Source organism: Solea senegalensis, linkage group LG21, assembly GCF_019176455.1.
Source record: "Solea senegalensis isolate Sse05_10M linkage group LG21, IFAPA_SoseM_1, whole genome shotgun sequence".
Lineage (NCBI taxonomy): Eukaryota > Metazoa > Chordata > Actinopteri > Pleuronectiformes > Soleidae > Solea > Solea senegalensis.
In genome coordinates this window covers 8,259,237-8,277,295 of record NC_058040.1, presented here as the reverse complement: position 1 = coordinate 8,277,295, position 18,059 = coordinate 8,259,237, and the positions used below count along the sequence as shown (strand labels likewise).

General features: G+C 38.3%; 3 protein-coding genes across 5 annotated transcripts in view; all 3 read right to left on the bottom strand.

Moving 5' to 3' along the window:
* Window positions 1-166: 166 nt before the first annotated feature.
* On the bottom strand, window positions 167-8,157 carry pstpip2 (proline-serine-threonine phosphatase interacting protein 2). Its single transcript, XM_044053645.1, has 14 exons — window positions 8,047-8,157; window positions 7,236-7,336; window positions 6,388-6,462; window positions 5,662-5,696; window positions 5,441-5,547; window positions 5,303-5,365; window positions 4,174-4,266; window positions 4,033-4,078; window positions 3,252-3,331; window positions 3,081-3,179; window positions 2,667-2,763; window positions 2,346-2,430; window positions 2,218-2,255; window positions 167-823 (listed from the first exon to the last, which is right to left on the bottom strand). The coding sequence occupies exons 1-14, from the start codon at window positions 8,077-8,079 to the stop codon at window positions 768-770; spliced, it is 1,008 nt and encodes a 335-aa protein (XP_043909580.1). The 5' UTR covers window positions 8,080-8,157; the 3' UTR covers window positions 167-767.
* A 685-nt stretch (window positions 8,158-8,842) lies between these two features.
* On the bottom strand, window positions 8,843-14,317 carry sdad1 (SDA1 domain containing 1). The gene is made up of 22 exons (XM_044053533.1): window positions 14,099-14,317; window positions 13,890-13,994; window positions 13,599-13,697; window positions 13,386-13,496; window positions 13,115-13,186; window positions 12,907-13,007; window positions 12,755-12,812; window positions 12,572-12,646; window positions 12,345-12,446; window positions 12,160-12,229; window positions 11,943-12,046; window positions 11,683-11,740; window positions 11,539-11,597; window positions 11,379-11,455; window positions 11,081-11,178; window positions 10,916-10,992; window positions 10,493-10,622; window positions 10,258-10,349; window positions 9,970-10,160; window positions 9,681-9,765; window positions 9,277-9,438; window positions 8,843-9,145 (listed from the first exon to the last, which is right to left on the bottom strand). The coding sequence occupies exons 1-22, from the start codon at window positions 14,186-14,188 to the stop codon at window positions 9,098-9,100; spliced, it is 2,064 nt and encodes a 687-aa protein (XP_043909468.1). The 5' UTR covers window positions 14,189-14,317; the 3' UTR covers window positions 8,843-9,097.
* Window positions 14,318-15,121: 804 nt separating this feature from the next.
* ptpn13 (protein tyrosine phosphatase non-receptor type 13) overlaps window positions 15,122-18,059 on the bottom strand; it is a 45,881-nt gene continuing 42,943 nt past the window's right edge. For all 3 annotated transcript variants that reach the window (XM_044011947.1, XM_044011948.1, XM_044011950.1), the window contains 8 exons: window positions 17,984-18,039; window positions 17,766-17,863; window positions 17,372-17,520; window positions 17,119-17,209; window positions 16,677-17,014; window positions 16,374-16,589; window positions 16,214-16,276; window positions 15,122-16,124 (listed from right to left, as the gene is read on the bottom strand). In XM_044011947.1, the coding sequence (XP_043867882.1) occupies window positions 16,047-16,124; window positions 16,214-16,276; window positions 16,374-16,589; window positions 16,677-17,014; window positions 17,119-17,209; window positions 17,372-17,520; window positions 17,766-17,863; window positions 17,984-18,039 (1,089 nt within the window). In that variant the 3' untranslated portion in view covers window positions 15,122-16,046. The remainder of the gene's footprint in view (window positions 16,125-16,213; window positions 16,277-16,373; window positions 16,590-16,676; window positions 17,015-17,118; window positions 17,210-17,371; window positions 17,521-17,765; window positions 17,864-17,983; window positions 18,040-18,059) is intronic.

The window sequence follows — 18,059 nt, the reverse complement described above, 5'->3', positions numbered from 1 at the left end:
ACACACACACACACACACACACACACACACACACACACACACACACACACACACACACTATGTACGTTGTCCAAGCATTTTGACCCTGACTAGAATCTGTAACTTGCTCCAGTCTTACACAACACATCACATCAAGAATTACTCAGGAACTGTTGCCACACAAAGCTTTGGCTGAATGATGTAACCCATTTAATTAATGACACGTTATAAATTAAGTGAAATAAAAGTGCAAAAATTCCAGTCAAAGACCCTCCACCAGCGTTTAGAAACATCCTCATCTCTCTTAAAATCCAACGGAAACGAGTCCATTGTTCCACTCGTAAATCTACAGATAAGGCGGTCACAGAGGTAAGTCTGCATGTGAAGCCAACTAACACTCTCATACTTAAAAGAGGAAATGAAAAAAAGCAAGCAAAAGGCAGTGTCTTACTGGGAATAAATTAAGATTAGAGCCTCCTGATAATAAACTGGCTTCATATGTGGAGAGCAGAGAGTACCTGAGTTAGAAGAACTTTATAATTGCATAAAACGCCAATTCTGTACTGTTTACAACACAGTGATATAGTGTATGTTTAAAATGCCCCACCCAAACTATGTAGGCATACACAATTATGACACTCGGTTTTTTTCCAACCTACTAAGATCTTGTCTTTACAGGGAAACAAAAAAGAAAAGAAGGAAGTAGTCATGATAAAGTTCATGTCCGTTCCAAAGCTCCAGCGCCGCACAAGGAACGTGTACAGTAGCTGCTGCAGCCAATCTGTGCATCAGTACTGGATAACACTGTAGCCTGTGTCCTGCACCGTGGAGTACATCACATCATCTGCAATCAGAGCACAGATCAAACACGCGCAGTCTTAACTATGAAAAGCAGATGCACGCAAGGCAGCATATACTCAGCACTGAAAGACCTTTCCTTGCATGACAGAAAGAGTGACGTGTAAAGGTGACAATTATCCTTTCACGGTAAAATGGAGCGCGAGTTTCGTGAGTGAATCTTTGCCACTGACTTGCTTTTTTTACATATGATAATATCAGGGTCCCTCACACGCCAATCACAAATGATGCTACTTTTAACTATGTTTTCACACCACTATTACAAAGACTTGTTATTTTATAGCAACTAGAGGAGAGGTCTCAAACTTGTGGTCCGTGGGCTCCACTTTATTTAGAATTCATTTCTTTGGAAATATAATTTAAAAAAATTAAAAAGCCAGAATTCTGACTTTAATCAGAAGTCAGGCTATTTTCCAAATGTTTTTTTTTTTTTTACATTTGGCCCTAATCCTCTTCCGTACTTTTATTTTGAAGTTCTGTGAACTATCAACATTTCTATTGAGATATCATGATGGATTATAATATCATTTTAAGCTCATTTTGCCCACCCCAAATGAAGAGTTGTTTATTTTCACTTGACTGGCCCCCTACTGGCCAGACTAGATGCTCCGTGGCCCCAGAGTTACTAAAGCAACAATTTAAAAAGAGTTTGTCACACAGTACTGGCGGGAGATTCACAGGTGTTTGGAAACGTTTTTTTCAGACCAATATTCCATTTGATGTATTGACAGTATATATGGGTACAGTAACACAGATTGTGAGACTAAGGTTGAGAAATACTTCATGAACCCTGAAGCCCTGACTAGGAAGTGGACGCAACAGGATGCTCCATCATTAGAAGACTTCTTTAAATTTATTAACAAAAAATGACACAATGGAAAAGTTAACATGTTCTATGAAAACGAAAACAGAAGCATTTAAGAGGATGTGGTTAAAATGGGTTGGGTACATCAAGACACGGAGACCTGATTTGATCTGATGGACATATCTATTTTTTACTATTGTTACTATCATTACTAATCATCTCTTACAGAAACTGTATGTATAAGAAGTGTACAATATACACTTCTTATAATACTAATTTATTTAGATGAAGTTTTGAACCCATATATTTCTTTTGATATGTATGTATAAATGTGATGTGTCTCTTATAAATGGCATTGTTCAAATGTGAAAGAGCTCCCAAATAAAAATAAAACTTAAAAATAAGAATTTGTCTTCATAAAGGTGAACTCAGTGCTACGGGAGAGACCGTATTGGTTCAATGTTATTAATCTGGACATTCCTCCATTGGAGGTTTGCCGTCGAACCCTTTTCAAAGACTTGTTTTATGATAGCGAGCAACACATAAGTATATGTCAATATATAATAAAATCATACCCCCACTGCCTTGTGCAGGCTCAGGTAACGGCCCCCTCCTGCAAATTCACAACAGCATAAGGAAAACAGAGAGTTAGTGCCTAAGTACAGATCGATGGGTAAACCAGTCCTGCAGTCCTGACGATTACCTGAGGATCAGTGGAGGCAGTCGAGTGGGCGGAGCTCCAGTTGGAGACCTCAGACCAATGTAGAAATTCTCATACAAAACCGGAGCTGTGAAAGAGAACAATAATGAAGCTGATTAAACGCCACATATACTGTATATGTACACGTGTGTAACTATCGTCACGTTTTTGTCTGTCGCTGTTATATTCATATACATTACAGACAAGTGTGCAGAGAATCAGGTGATATTATCCAGAGAAAATCTCTTTTTACACATGGACATATTTGAACGTCACACACAAAGTCCCTGCGATGCATGTGTATGTCTGAATTCTACAACACACCTGGTGGTTTATCTCCGGTCCTCCTGAGGTTTATAAAGTGTCCGATGTCTTCCTGGACGTCGCACTGTTCAAGTGACTTTCTCACTTCCTCGTACAGCTGCAGAGAGACAGTGAAACCACACTTTTACACTGTCTAGAAGCGTCTATGACGTGAGATTCTCACTCTATTTTTGGTCTCCATCACATCCTTTTGAGAATTTCTAGCCACTGTTTTCACCAACTTGTTGCTTATTATGTATAATTGGGCTAATGCTTTGTCACAGTTGGACATAAAGTGAACCAAATCTGTAACAAACTGAACTAATTGGCACCAATTTCTCATTTTGTTTCACATGATTCCTCATCATTTGCTCCATGGCTGTGATAAAATGATCCCTAATGGCAGTTCAGTGTTGATCTAACTGTGAACTTCACCTCATCGCTGGTCACACACTGCTGCGAGAGCTGGTTCAGGTGAGTCCAGACGGCGTTTCTCAGAAAGTTGATGCGCTCGACCGACTGCTTCTCAAACACCTGTGAAGGAAAGCATTCGGCTCATGTGACCGCATTCAGACGCCAGCAATCTTGAATCATTTGCAGCCTTACCTCACACGCTTTGATGTGTTCTTTCAGCCACTCGTCTCTAATCTTTCCCAGCGTGGTCACGTTCTGCTGGTATAATCTGTCTGCCAATCAAACACAGACGTCGCCGTAAATACAATATACCGTATCTATGCGTACGATAGTAGGAATTAGGGATTAGATTTTGAATAAATATCAAATTGCGATTGCGATATAAATTGCGATATTAGAGGGAATGGCAATTTTTACACAATTATATACATAAAGTACAAAACATATTATATATATTAAAATAAAACATTTAAAGTGATTACTGTGTGATATTTGTGCAGATCTGTGAGAAATAAAGATGGAGAATAAGATGTGTGAAGGTCAGGACAATATTTAATGTAAAAAATGCTAATTTGACACACATTTTGGCTTTAAGAAATATTGTGCCCCATACGATTCGAAGATTGCAGTAGGTCGTATTGCGATTTTGATAAACCGTTCAGCCCTAGTATGAATACTACATACTGTAAATATCCAAAGATATTGTTATTATTACATAGTACATATTAATTATAGTATTAAATGAAAAGTTATGGAAACATTTAACCTGTTTTTTGAGTTCCTCATCCTCTGAGGATAAATACTACTTTAATTAATAATAAGTGCAGGTGTCTAATACAATCCCATAATAGCATAGGGGCCACTGGTGTGCCACTGGTGTGTAAATGTGTAAATGAGAGTCTAAACGCTTTATATTATATTAATGCTTTCCCCTCCATACACCCCAAAAACGATGCAAGAGGTGAAAACTCACCTGCTTCCTCTGCGTTCTGTTTTGCCTGCTGTGCTTTGGAGCAGAGCTGACAGGTGATGAGGAAGAGAACACATAAGAACCAAGTCTTCATCAGTGGGTCAAATTAGTGTACAATCTAACTGAGCCGGTGCTCCACTGTACCTTGTCCATATGCTTGGGGTTGTTGGTGCTTCTGTTTACGTTCTGATCGGCCTCTTCTTTGTCTCTGCACTTCTGCTCGTACACCTTCTTTGACTGGGGGACAGCAGCATCGTTAAGTTAGTGTCTGCTCTCAGAGCGTTTTTATGCACCATCATGATGAACTGCAATGGAGTCGTTGTGCGCTGCACTTCCCCAATCTACTGGCATTAGTGCAATCGTTACCACAGACTTATTTTATCCTTATTTGAATAGAGCATTTCTTCTTTTTTTGACATTGATGCTCACGCTGTTAAATGACAGCTCTGTGCTTCACTTCCCAGATCGGTCGGCACGACTTCCTCCACCAAAGAGGAAGAACAGTAATGGGACGAGAATAGAATAGAAAATTTTTCACTGCTGTCACAACACAACTGAAAGTCATCTGGCAAAACATCACAACTGGACTGGTGTCCAGTGTCACATGAGTTTCAAATCCTTGTGCTTTTTAGCTTGACATTAAGGTAGCACAATAAATGTTTTAGATATTTAAAAAACAGAACACTAACAGTAATCTGAAAGTAATTTCTTTTGTAATATTTGGCCAAAACATCGTATCAAAGGGCCTTAAATCGTCTTCAGTCAGAAACAAAAACCCACGTTTGCTGCCTTAAGCGAACAATAAACAATAGCTAAACAATCAATCAGCAGCATGTTGCGAAGACAAATGGGTGTGAGATACGTACTGTTAATATTTAATGTGCATCATTTCAATTTTAAGAATTACAGCTTGTTCTTTGACCCTAACATATGCAAGTAGTTATTTTACAGACATCTACTCCCCCGAACCTGGCTGTCACCATGACAACAGCAGTGTTTTTAGTTTAGGTTAAATGTCAGTCCTAGCAACAGAATCTATTTGAATCAGTTCATATTTTTTCAGAATAAAAGCTTGATATGAAATAATTTTTTTTTTTTTTTGGGAAGATACGCAAATCATTTAAGATCAGATTGTTAAACAATCTGCCGAGCCAGATTCCGCGGGTCCACCAATTGCTGACCACTGATTTACAGTATGTGGTCTGCAAGCCACTGAGCTCAGAAAGCACGGAAAAGTTCCCTTTGTAAAGTACCAAGCTTATTTTTGACTCACATCCATTGCCTTCTTGAACTGTGCAGACTTCTGTTTGTGGAGCGTGTCGATATGTTGTTCAATCTGAAAGGACAAGATCTCTCAGTTACTATGGTTTCCTAAGATGGACTCGTCTCATCCGTTCATCACAGCACTGACCCTTTTCCTCGCTTCTTTCTGCTTTTCTCTAAAGTCTTCCAGTTTTTTGGCCTCCTCTCTCATGCTCTGTGCCAGGTGTAGGTGTGACAGGCTCACACGTTCAGTTTCTGAAGGGGTAAAAAAAACAACAATAAATCAATAAGTGATTCGAATTGTGAACTGAAACATCTTACGTGTAGATAATAGTGTACAAGTAGAACTCAATAATGTTGAGCACTTACGCAACTTGAACACATCCAGGGATCTTTTTAATGTGCTGAAAGGACAAATGGAATGCATGCTATAATATAATATGTTATAAACATTATACATGTATAAATGGTGTACTTCAATTCAAAATCCCAATTTGTAGCACTGCATTTCCCACTGTTATTTGTTCTGTGCCAAATTAAAAAAGCAATACATACACCTTCCGGAAGGATTCATATGATGTATCTTAATAAAAATTGTGTATTTCACAAATAAAACCAGAAATGGATGATTAAATGTGTTAAATAATGTTGTCTGTCAAACCCTCCACCTCAGAACTTCCTTTCTCTTGCCATGTTAAGTCCTTCTCACAGAAATAAAGACATGTGACCACTTAACCTGTCAAACCACATTAAACTGTCTGTATTTATTTAGTGTGTTTTAAGTCTTGGTGACCATTTAAAGCTGCTTTATACTACAGTTAAGTTCCCACGGACACATCAGCATCAGTGGACTAGTGGAGCCGAGGACCAAACCCATAACCTTCTGGTTGAAAGACGACCGACTTTACCACTGACCAACTGCTGCACCAAATAAACCAATGATATGAAGAAACTGCAAGCTGACCGCAAACTAGAACTATTTCATAGTTGGGCTCCAGGAGTTATTCTAACACCCCAAATCCAAACAGATGAATTAATTCCATGGTGTGACGTTCACTGACAAACACATAACAGCTGCATCTCAACATTGCTTACTTCATCTCATTGTGTCCGCACACCTTCTTGGACAAACCAATGAGGTCTTTGGCGTATTTCTCCTCAATTGAGGCCCTAAAAAACAACAACAACAACAACAATTAGTCTGGTATTAAAACATTTTGTGTGGCTGGTAAATGTGGCTATAAGATCTATTTTACTTATCTATTCATGTATTATAAGTTATTAGTTATTACACTGCTTTTAATCAAAAAAAAAAAATTATTTCCACTGGTCTATAATTTATATATGTGTGTATATATATATAGATATATATATATCTATATATATATATATATACACACACATACATACATACATACATTCAGACTCCATTTATTATTTATTTGACTTTCTTGTTCCTTGTGTTTTGAGTGTGTTTACATTGGATGGTGATGCTTGATCCTGACTCCTTGTTGTCTTTGAGTGTTCAATGTCCAACTCCCCACCAACAACACTTTTTAATGTCTTTATTTTTTCCCCTTTTTTCTCTCACAGTTGTGTTGTAACTTCCCACAATAATGACCCAGAATAAACTGCAGCTCACGTTCCTTCTCCTTGCCAGCCTCACTTCCTTCATCTGACTCTTTTGCAGCTTTTCCACAAACTCTCCAGCTCAGCACCCTCGGCACTAGCTGCTTACTCTGCAGAAGCTTTCAAATAAAATAAATAAATAAATAAATAAATAATATGCTCATTTTTCAGTGCAACTCTGAGCAACTTTGGTAACAACCAGGGCAAGATGGTGACTATCCATCTTGCTGTATACTTAAATATTTATTAGTGCTTCTATTGAATTGAACTAAATACTTTTGCATGATTCCACATAATAGATGTTGTTTTTTTACCTAGCTTTCATGAAGTCCTCCAGCTCCTTGCATGTCCTCCTGCCATCATTGAGATACTGAATGATGGTATCATAGCCACCAGTGCAGGTCAGATCAATGTTCTGCCAAGGACAAATGAAAAATATTAGATTCTGTTGAATTATGTTTTTAACTTTGTTTCTACTGACTGTTTCTGACTTTACAAACAGTGGCACTGTAACAGTATTGTTATATTGAAACCTCCTCCTGCTGCCATATTCTACTGCTTAGACAGTAAAAACATTAAACAGTAAAAGGACATTAACATCCAGTAAAACACTAAAAGCACCGTGAGTGCATGTTTGAAAAAGCACCTTAACTATAACAATAACTATAACACCTTTGCCTACTATCAGACATTTAACTGTACAGTTATTCTGACCTTCAATGTTAGATAGACAGACTCTGAGGTTTATATCACACAAATCAATGCAACACACGTAAATGTAAAAAAGAAAACCTGTTAAATATCAGGATGTTTCAGAGAGAGATAGAGGGTGTAAATTGATGTTTTGACTCGCATATCTCTGTAATTAAAATAAGCTTCTTAGAGCAACAGCCTATAATCACCCAAACCATGTGAATATCAAAATCAGTGAGTTTTTGAACTTCCCATCTCCATAAACTACATGAGGTCTGAAGTAACTGTGCAGCAATCCATTTATTAGTTTAGTAATAGGTACGTTTATTCATTTAAAACGAGAAAAATAACAAATGATAAATTTGTTGTTGTTGTTTTTTTTTTTGGATAATCTAGTAAAGAGGTACGGAAGAAAGAAAAAAAAACACTCACCCAGAAGAAATCCTTTAAATGTAGATTTTCCATGACGGGTAAACGGTGTGGACTTCAGCCGATTCCGCAGCTCTGACTCTGCCGAGCTGCTGCTGCCTGAGTGTGTCTCTCTCTGAGGAAGAGGTTCGTTGTGGCTCCAGGTGCATCATGGGTATTGTAGTTTTAATGCATCGCTAGAAGTCGCGGGTAAAAAAGGCAGTGTTCTGTTAGTTATTTCGCTGCCTATTAATTTAGTTCACTACTTATTTTGTTTATTTGGTTATGTAGTTTTTTTTAGATAGTTGTTTATTTAGTCATGTAGTTTTTAGTTGGTTATTTAGTTTGTTATGTAGTTAGCTATTTATCAGTTTAGTTATTCAGTTGTTTGTGAAAGCAAACAAAAGTAATGCTTCACATTACATGCTTTGTAAAGATGAAGCTCATGAGTGGACACTAATGTTATTATGACGTTTGTGAGGTTTCAATTATTTCTCTGGATCTAACTCGCACTTTTGTGTACATAAAATTAAAACATTAATTCAGCTATTAACCAACATCTCACCATTAAAGTTTAATGGCAGGGCATTTATTGACTTTTATTAAATGTATTGTATAAACACAGCTGTTACTGATTTGCAAATCCTCTGCATTTGTAAAGAGAGGTAGGAGAATTTTTCACAACAGAATAAATAAACACTACTAGTGTGACTTTTTCAGCGCCTGTGACCTCATCTATACAAAGTATACTTGCTTTTAATGGAAATAACCAAAGCCATTTGTGTGTTACAGACATGTTTTAACAACACAGGGACAAATGTTATGTGTGACCAATTTTAGGACATTTATTAAAAGGAAAAAGCAGAAGTCGTAGCTTAAGAGCTGCAACACACACCAAAATGACATAATGATAATCAAGAATGAAAAGACACATGATCACATTTACAGAACTATCTGAGAGGATTTATTTTAGCCACTGAATATAATACATTAATAAGCTAACAAAGTTCATGTATAATATCATTTGAGTCAAACGTTCCGGTCGTGATTGTGTCCGACATCGTGTCCATGTGTCCTACTTGTACTGCTTCCTCTTTTTAAGGAGCGTGTCTCGTAGAGCAAGCTGTGGAATGAAGACAAAATCATTACAGTTGAAATGCAAAGACAGTTCCCTCCGTTTATTTGACACAAATAATGAACCGAGACAAATCCAGGAGCTCATTCACTTCTAAGTAAGTTTTTGCAGTAAGTTACCTGTTTCTCTCTGAAGGAGCGTTTGCCCTTGGTCCTCACATTCCGACTGTGTCTCATCATCATGAAGTTCTTTGTCCTCCTCTTCTCCTTGTTGCTGGTGCTGGCGTGTGGGTTCAGCTTGGTGTGCTTCTTCACAAACTCCTTCCGGTCAGTTCGGCCCGCCTACAAAACCGAGTATCAGGAAAAGACAGCAGTCAGCAACGGTAAAACGAAAATGTTAAATTATTGAAATTATATTTTTCTCATATTTTATAGCCCAAAGAATAAATGAGGAACATAATTATTAAACTGTATTTATTAGTTGCAGCCCTGCATAGCATTATGACATTTATGTACCATGACAAACCACTGCTCAGCTGTAAATCTTGAAACGAGATTTAAAATGAGCAGACGCAGGCTTTTACCATTGCTGTTGCCAGACGCGTTTCCTTATCTGCTTTAGGTTTTTTGTGTAGTTTCTCGATTTTTCTCAGTGTCAGCAGCTCCCCACTGCAGGATATGAAAAAAAACACACAAACACATATGAAAAAACACAGAATAATTACTTTTAACTTTACAGTAACAGCACTATTATGAGACCTGAGAATACTTGTGTTTCAACAAATCCTTGCAAATTATAGATTCTTAGGGGACATTCACATGCAGCATCTTTTGCACGTGCATCAGATGTACACAAATGTGAGAGGTTCTCACCTGCCGTCTTCCTCATTGTCACTGTCCACAATTTTCCTCTTCTGACCTTTGCCCGGTGCAGCATTGACCTCCTTTGCCATCTGGGCCAGACGGATCTTCTTGAAGTCATCCTGAGTCAGAAGCCTGCTGCTGCTCACTGCCACTGCCTTGGCTTGTCTCTCCTCCACTGGTATACTCTGGAGCTTCTCAGCCTGAAACCAACATAGAAAACTCACATTAAAACAAGCATAGCAAGCATAACACACATACTATCTATATATATATATATATATGACAGTTTACTCTCACCACTTCTCCTGTGTCTTCATCAGATGAGTGATGAACGTCCACCCACTCCCCGTCCTCATCATCGTCACTTATGCTGGCACTCTCCCAGCCCTCTGTTGTACAATATGAAAGGATATGTGTTGTATTGAATATCTACCATCTTTCACAAGCTCAGTACATTGGGAGAACAGGTTCCGTTTACAGAAGTAATCAGAAAATGTATGTATAAATGTTCAATAATAAGAGGATGGCTGACCTTCATCCTCCTCTCCTTCTTTCTTCTCCTCCTCCTCTTCCAGGACTTCAGCTCCAGGGATGTGATCTTTAGCTTCAAGTTCTCCGTATTCTTTGATCTTAGCTTCTGTTGATGCCTCTGTGGGTCTCCCCTGGACAACAACAAGCAGAGCGGTGTTAGAGTTTGGTATCTTATTTCAGCACTCTCCACAAAAACTGACAAAGTGCTGGTCATATTGTAAATCTTAGCCTTGACAGGAGCAACCAAAAGACCAAGTCCATTCTATATACAGTCTGAAAATTACTCACAAAAAAACACCAAGCAATGCACTAAAATTTAGATTCTGTGTAAAACATTTTTCTATCTCATTCTGTGTTATTACACATTTAGATTTTGAATTAAAATTTGTTTTTATTTCGTTTTTTTAACACTCCGTGAACTCACTCGGTCCCTCTTGTGCAGCATCTGTGGGTCTAGGTTCCTGAACAGCTGGATCAGTCCTCGCGCAGACATCATCACATCTGAGGCAAGGACATGTTGTGTTTGAGTGAACATGCACGCACATACAGTACACACACAAAAGTACACTGGCAATAAAATAAGACTCACTCTTGTCCTTGTGGATCTTGTACTGAGCCAGGTCCTGCAGCAGGTCTTCGTTGATAGCGAGGGGACAACGGGCTGCCACCTCTTTGATTGCATTAATCCTGAAGCACATGGAGCACAGGGAAAACTTTACTATTTAACAATACAATAAAACTGAGTATGGCATCTGAAAGCATAGATGTTCAAAAGCTGACTTGTTGAATTTTAACATTTAATGATGCAGACACAAATGTTAGGATTCTGACTGAATAGGAAAAATCGTTTACTTTCACCACACAAACAAGATGTGAAAGCTACTCACCCCACAGTCATTACCTCCCCAGAGTTTCTGTCAGTCACAAAGTTATTTGCAATTGTCATGATGACAGGTTCAATGATCTGCATGAGTGGGAAAAAATGGTGTTAGCATCGTTTACATGAAACCCGAGGTGCTAAATGAAAATATGAAGATATCCGTGTACCTCTGGTGGGACGAGCTGGTGTGATGACTGTGCAGCACACAGAAGAATCTTTGTCACTTCTATAAAAATGACAGAGATGTGGTTTTAAATGTGTCACAGCACAAGTCAAATGACTTCCACCTATAAGATTTCTACTATTTTTACCTCTTTGATGGGGCTGAAGAAATCTCTGGACAAAGGGATAATAATTGAAGAGAAAAAGCTGGAGAGTGGGAAAGAACAATAAGTATTCTACACAATATAAACCTCTTAACCAGTACTTAACTTAAGCTTTTATCACCTCTGCCTAACAGCATGTAATTATATCTGCTTGTTAATAAAATAATAAATGAAACATCAAACAAACATCTTACTTAAAACTTACCATAAACATAAAAACAAGTGAGTTAAAAATGATCACTGACCTCATGGATACCAACGAGTCTGGATATGAGCTCCATCATCATGATCTTCACCTCAAAGCGCTCTTTAGAGTCTTCCAACTGTTTCAAGAGTTTCTCTGAGAAGTCTTCACCAAAAATATCATATTTGATAGTGAGTACACTTGTGCAAAACATGTCACACAAATGTCTCTGGGCAACTTTTTTCTACAGTGCAGGGTAGAGGACAAGTGAGCTTTACCTTGTGGGTCATGAATTAGGTGAATGGCAGAAAAATTGAACACCTCTGCTTTCCTCTTTTTCTTGTGTTTCTGCAAATACACAACATGTGTATTGAGAATCAAAGCGACTAACTTCATTTATCTGAACATTCATTGGACGAAACAAGTCCTGTATGTGCGATTTTAGATTTTACAGTGGTGGTACCTTGAGGACTTTCATTGCTTTTTCCAACTTCTTCTTGTTTTTGGAGGATTTCTTGCCCGTGGAGTATCTCACCTTCAGATCTCGGGCTGATGGTCCCTCTGCCTGGAATACAAAACTGATGCTTAACAAAAAAAGTTACACCATTAACGTACTATGTAACAATGTTTTACTATATAAAATATATTTAAAGTCCTGACTACTTGTTTCAAACTTTCCGTTTTACTCACCTCTGAATCTGAATCGCTCTCATTCTTTTCATCTTCATCTTTGCCCAAGAAGAATTTAAGACCCGCAACAACGATCTACAAAGGGAGATGCATGTGAAAGGATGTTCACGACTGGTTTTATATTCATTCAATATAATACACCAGTGTTTGCTTTCAAAATGAAAATAAATAAACAGAACAAACCTTGGTCACTTTGGAGAAGCAGGCTGTTGTAATGACATTAACCGTCTTTGCATCATTCCTGAGGCAAAACCAAAAAGACAAGGAAATTACTTTAAAAAAAAAAATCTAATGAGCTCTACTCGCTCTCTTCTCTTTGTGTGAATGATACTCACCATATGTTTCTTTTGTAAAGCTCCGCCATTACATCTAAAGAGATCTTTGCTGCAATGGGATTGCTGTCTCTTAGCATGGTGTACATGAAGTTCTGTAGCGTCTGAAACACACATTGTATTACAAAGAATGAGATTCAGCTGTTCACAGCTGCTTCATCACACAACATAAGGTGACACTCACAAATAAAGCATGAGTTTGGGTACTTACTGTGTTGACCTTGTTGTTTTTGTGCTTGGAATTTATGTTTTTGATATCAGCCACTATGTGTGTGTACAATGTCTGTGGAGAGAAAAGATGCAACAAAAGGGAGATGACATGATCAGAGAGGGACATTTAAGGAACACAAATATTGACTCAGAAACCTCATACCATGAACAGATTTATATCTCAAACATATATTACCACTTCCTTATATGGAGCCAAATTCAAAGTATTCCTTGATAATGTGGTTGTTTGAGCAGTGAAGTGGAATGATTACCTTCCTAAGCAGTTTGTCGTGGCATCGCAGCAGCTCGAAGAACAGTTCAAGGAGACCGGTCGGGTCAATCAGGTCTTTATTCCTCAGAAGGATCAGCGATTTGCAGAAGGTCTGACCGAGGTGGGGTGAGAAAATAACATTTCACTGATGTGGCATAAACATAATCAAATATCATCTGTGTGACTAACCATGTAACTATGTTCAGCTTCTTACCATTCGTAAGTCTGAATCAAGGACTGTGTGGTGACTGAGTAACAACTCAGACAGTTCTTGAGGGAAGGTGGGCAGATGCTGCAGGTAACAGTGAGCAACCTGAAGGAAAGGGAGCAACCATTAGCCTTAATTACATGTGAGGGATCCGCATGAGAGCTCCTATGTGTCCAGACTGTGCTCATTTTTCTCACACGAATGACAACTTTGAATCATATCGCAATTTCAATAACTGTCCGAATAATGACAACATTCATGTTTGACTATATTGTGCAGCTTTAAGTTTGAATTCACCTGAGAAATAAACATGACGAGTTCTGCCAGCTCCTTGTTGGGCTTGTCGGGCTGCAGTTTGAAGATGTGAACATTGGACTGGTAATGTCGGTACTGCTGCATAAACTGAAGATGACACAAGGACAGCCAGAGGTTAATGTAGTTAACTGTAATTCATTTGTTTAATTCTGACATGAATAAAACGAGTCTATATGCTAATGCTAACTTACCTCTTCCACGTACGACTGTGGATCCCTCTTTATCAAGTTCTGCAGTTGTGGCAAATTGTTTGGCAGTTTGTTGTTTTGTCTTCCGGACATGTTTGAATCGTATTATGTGATATTCTCTACGAAAATAAACTAATATTGATAAAACAATCACAATATAAGGGAAAAAGATTTACTTGTCACGGAGAAAGCGTGGCAGCTGAGCATGCTGCCATTAAACACCACAACAGGAAGTAGTAGTAGTCACTTCCGCTTCAGTTAAAGGGCACCATCGTCTTTTTTTCGAGGTTCGATGTTTTACTGTGAAATTTACAAATTTCACTATATAGATCACGACTAACGCAAAGTATTGCATAAACAAACGTTTTTGACTAGTTTACTGCAATTTCTGTAACACCTAATATTATTTTAAATAAGTTAATTTCAATGAAATGTTGATGATAAATGATATGTGAAGCACAACTTCATTTCAAGTACTTGTCATAACGAAAGGTATTGGGCAATCTCAAAACTACCTAATTCTGCGAGTGAATGCTTTATAAATGTATCACTGACAGTGATGTGCAAGTGGTAAAAGTATGAGGAAGTGCCCAACTGGCTGTCCATGGCCTAAAGTATAGTGCCCATTAAATAAAACCAAAAATATAACCAGATCTTAAAAGAAGAGCATAATGAAGTTAAACTTTGTTTTGTGACCCAAAACTATTGAACTGTATAAAGGTAAGACGTCTAGGCAGGAATAATATGAACAGGACTCTAGCACCACCTGATGGTGGAACTAGTTAATAGCTGCAGCCAATACATTGTTTCATTCAGATGGTGCATTCAGTTGACACCAAAAACAATAGCACATGATTGCCAGTGAAACATGGACCAAAAGCCATAAAGGTTCCAGTGGATATAAATGAACAGTTGATTAAATTCTGAAGTCCATATTGAAACCAGAGTTAGTTTGTGTTTTTTTTTTATTTTTGACAAAATAACATTTTCAATATAATGCAGTAAAAAAACAACAACTAAAAAACCTTCACATACTATATTCATTTATTTATTTTTCTGTTGACTTTCCAGACAGCCTCAGCGTAGGTAAACATCATAGGCAGCATTTTTGCATTTTCATATTAAAAAGCAGTGGCCTCCATTTCACTATTGTCCAACCAGTATCAAACCGTTTACATGTGCACAAGACAAGCTGTGGTGTCTCTTACTCTTCAGTGAGTTTGATGGACAACAAACTTGCTGAAGCTGTTTACTTTTTTAAATGTTTTTATATGTACTTTATATTATGGCAAGTGTCGTAAAAGTTAGGAATGTGATGGCAACTTCTGTACAAAGCACGACTGGTAACATTTTGGGCTGAGAAAGAGCCCTAAAGTGACAAAAGACAAGGGAAATATTAGATTTTCTTTAAATGAAACCTTCTGCTACAAACCATTTTAATATGTATCCAGTTTAATTTTCAGGAGCTGAATATGTACACTTTTAATTTCATCCTTTGCCTCAGGCAGTTAGCAATCACTGTATAATAGATTTACAAAGCAAATACTGACATAGTATTCTGTCAAGGCATGTTCCAGCATCAGAATAGGATTCAAAATACACAAGTAAGATTTTGTTCCACATAAAATACGAGATCATCGATCACTTTTATAATTATTTTTTAAAATATCCAAGAATCTGACAAAAAAACCCATTAGTGTTCTCCTACTGGTGATGATAGGAAATACAATCAGCAGTTCTCATAAATGCATTGAAAGGGAGCAGCAGCCAGGGAGAGAAAACCCAAAAAGCAAAACATAAAAATATAGACTTCTTAAAATGGTTTACTCTTAAAAAGGAACTGAATATTTTAAGGCATTAAAAAAACATATCGTGTAATTTGGCAATTCCTGCCTGTGTCAACTCTGCTCTAGTGATTCAGCCACTACACGGCGCTGATATGTGGTGTCTACTATCCTGAGATGTTTTCCTCAGCTTGAAGGCATCTGAGTACGTAGAGGATCACTTGATAGCAGAAGATGTATTGATCCTAAGAAAAAAACAAGGACAATTTGAGATGTAAATTAATGTAATTGATATTAAAAGCAAACTTAAAAAAGAAAAGACAAGAAAAGTCACCTCTGTTTGGACCATTCCCTGTCTCTGAAGTCTCATGGTTCTTACGACGTCTGAAATATCAAACTACAAAAAAGGGGAAAAAAAAGAAGATTATAAACAAACAGGAAGTTTCTTCTTTAACAGCAGGAAAGAAAACAAGATAAAAGACAGTCAAACTTACATCAGCGTCTTTACTAATGAGACCCAGAACCACGTCTATACAGATGAGTGTTCCCGAGCGGCCAATGCCTGCGCTGCAGTGTGTGATTATGGGCCCCGACTCATGAATGTGCCTCATGTAGGAGATGAACGTTAGCAGCTGCTCAGGTTGTGAGGGCGTACCGTGGTCGGGCCATCCCGTGTAGTTCAAATGAGTTACGTGCTGGATTTCATTGGTCTACAGAGGAAATGTACACGATAAAGAAAGTGTATCAAAGTTGAAATCATTAGAAGAAAGTAAGAGGATATGAGCACATAAACTTACCAGGACATCTTTGACCTCGATGAGTCGGATGACAAAGTTGTCCAGATATTGGTCTTTGATGAGTGTGATCTGTAACCGGTCGTCCACCATCTCTGCCGTCTTCGGCGTGTCGGGCCAGTACCGCTGACATTTCACTTTGCCACCCTCGACCTCTTGCGTCATCATGGCGATAACGTTGGACTTCTGCTCCCAAACCATTTGCCAAAAGTCACCCAGAGTGGTGGGTAAAGGTCCCTGGCAGGCGATGTACATGAAGTTCTCATCCTTCACGGGCATGTTGATGAAGTTGGCGTTGATGTAGCCTCCATCTTTGCCCAGAACAACTCGAGTGGTGTCAACTAGAAGAGTTGAATGAAGTAAAATGTTTTAATGACACAATGAATACGATTCCATATTATGTTACAAAAAAAAATGGGGCCGACACATTTGTGACTTTTCTTACAGGGAACAATATTCTTGTAGCGATTCTTCTTCTTGTTCTCCTTTGTCTGACCGATCAAACAGTCGTCCAGTGGCTGGAGATTTTGTAGATTCTATAAAGGAAGGAAACACAATATATAAAGGCAAATTAGTTACAATCAATTCACACTGGGGCAGATTCACTAATTGCAACGTTTCAAGTTGAATTTTTTTGGCTTGAAAACAATGAATTGAATTGATTTCACATACACTAAAATGCAAATTCCGATTCTTACTTCAAACTCCTGCAGCGGCACTTTCTGCTCCAGAAGCCCCCTCATCATGCGGACCACGGTGTTGAGCTTTGGTCCAGTGAACTGACCATCAGGGACCACTTTGACAAGGGGCAAAGAGGTCAGCTCGTCCTCCGTGATGATTGGCCCATCTGAAGAAACACAGACTTATCAAATACCAAATATGTTTACTACACTAACCCTACAAAACAGTGGCACAATGAAACAGAAGAGGAACTGACTTGTTCGCTAACCATAGACGAACTCTTTAGTCACTGATCATTGTTATTACTTTCACAAACAGAACCTGTGCATGTTATTTAAGACGTTTCATCAAAGTTTAAAGCTTTTTCAAAGTCAAATTTGAAGACCAAAGTTTGGATAGAGTTAGTCTTACCATCTCTTGACCTGGAATTCATGTTCTCAATTGGCAGCTCATCACTTCCCCATGTGATTTCATCTTCCTCTGGCTGCCCCGCACTCATTTGCAGATAGCTGTTGATTATTATCACAAACACCAGCGTTGAGCACGTGTGAAATACAATAGGAAGCACTGCACGATATATTTATAACCTAACATGCGACAGGTGTACGCCCCCAAACACAACACCTTACTTCTCATTTCTTGGATCGTCAACACTCTCCTCTTGCCATTCCACTTTTCGGGAGCTCTGATGAAGATTGGGCGGGG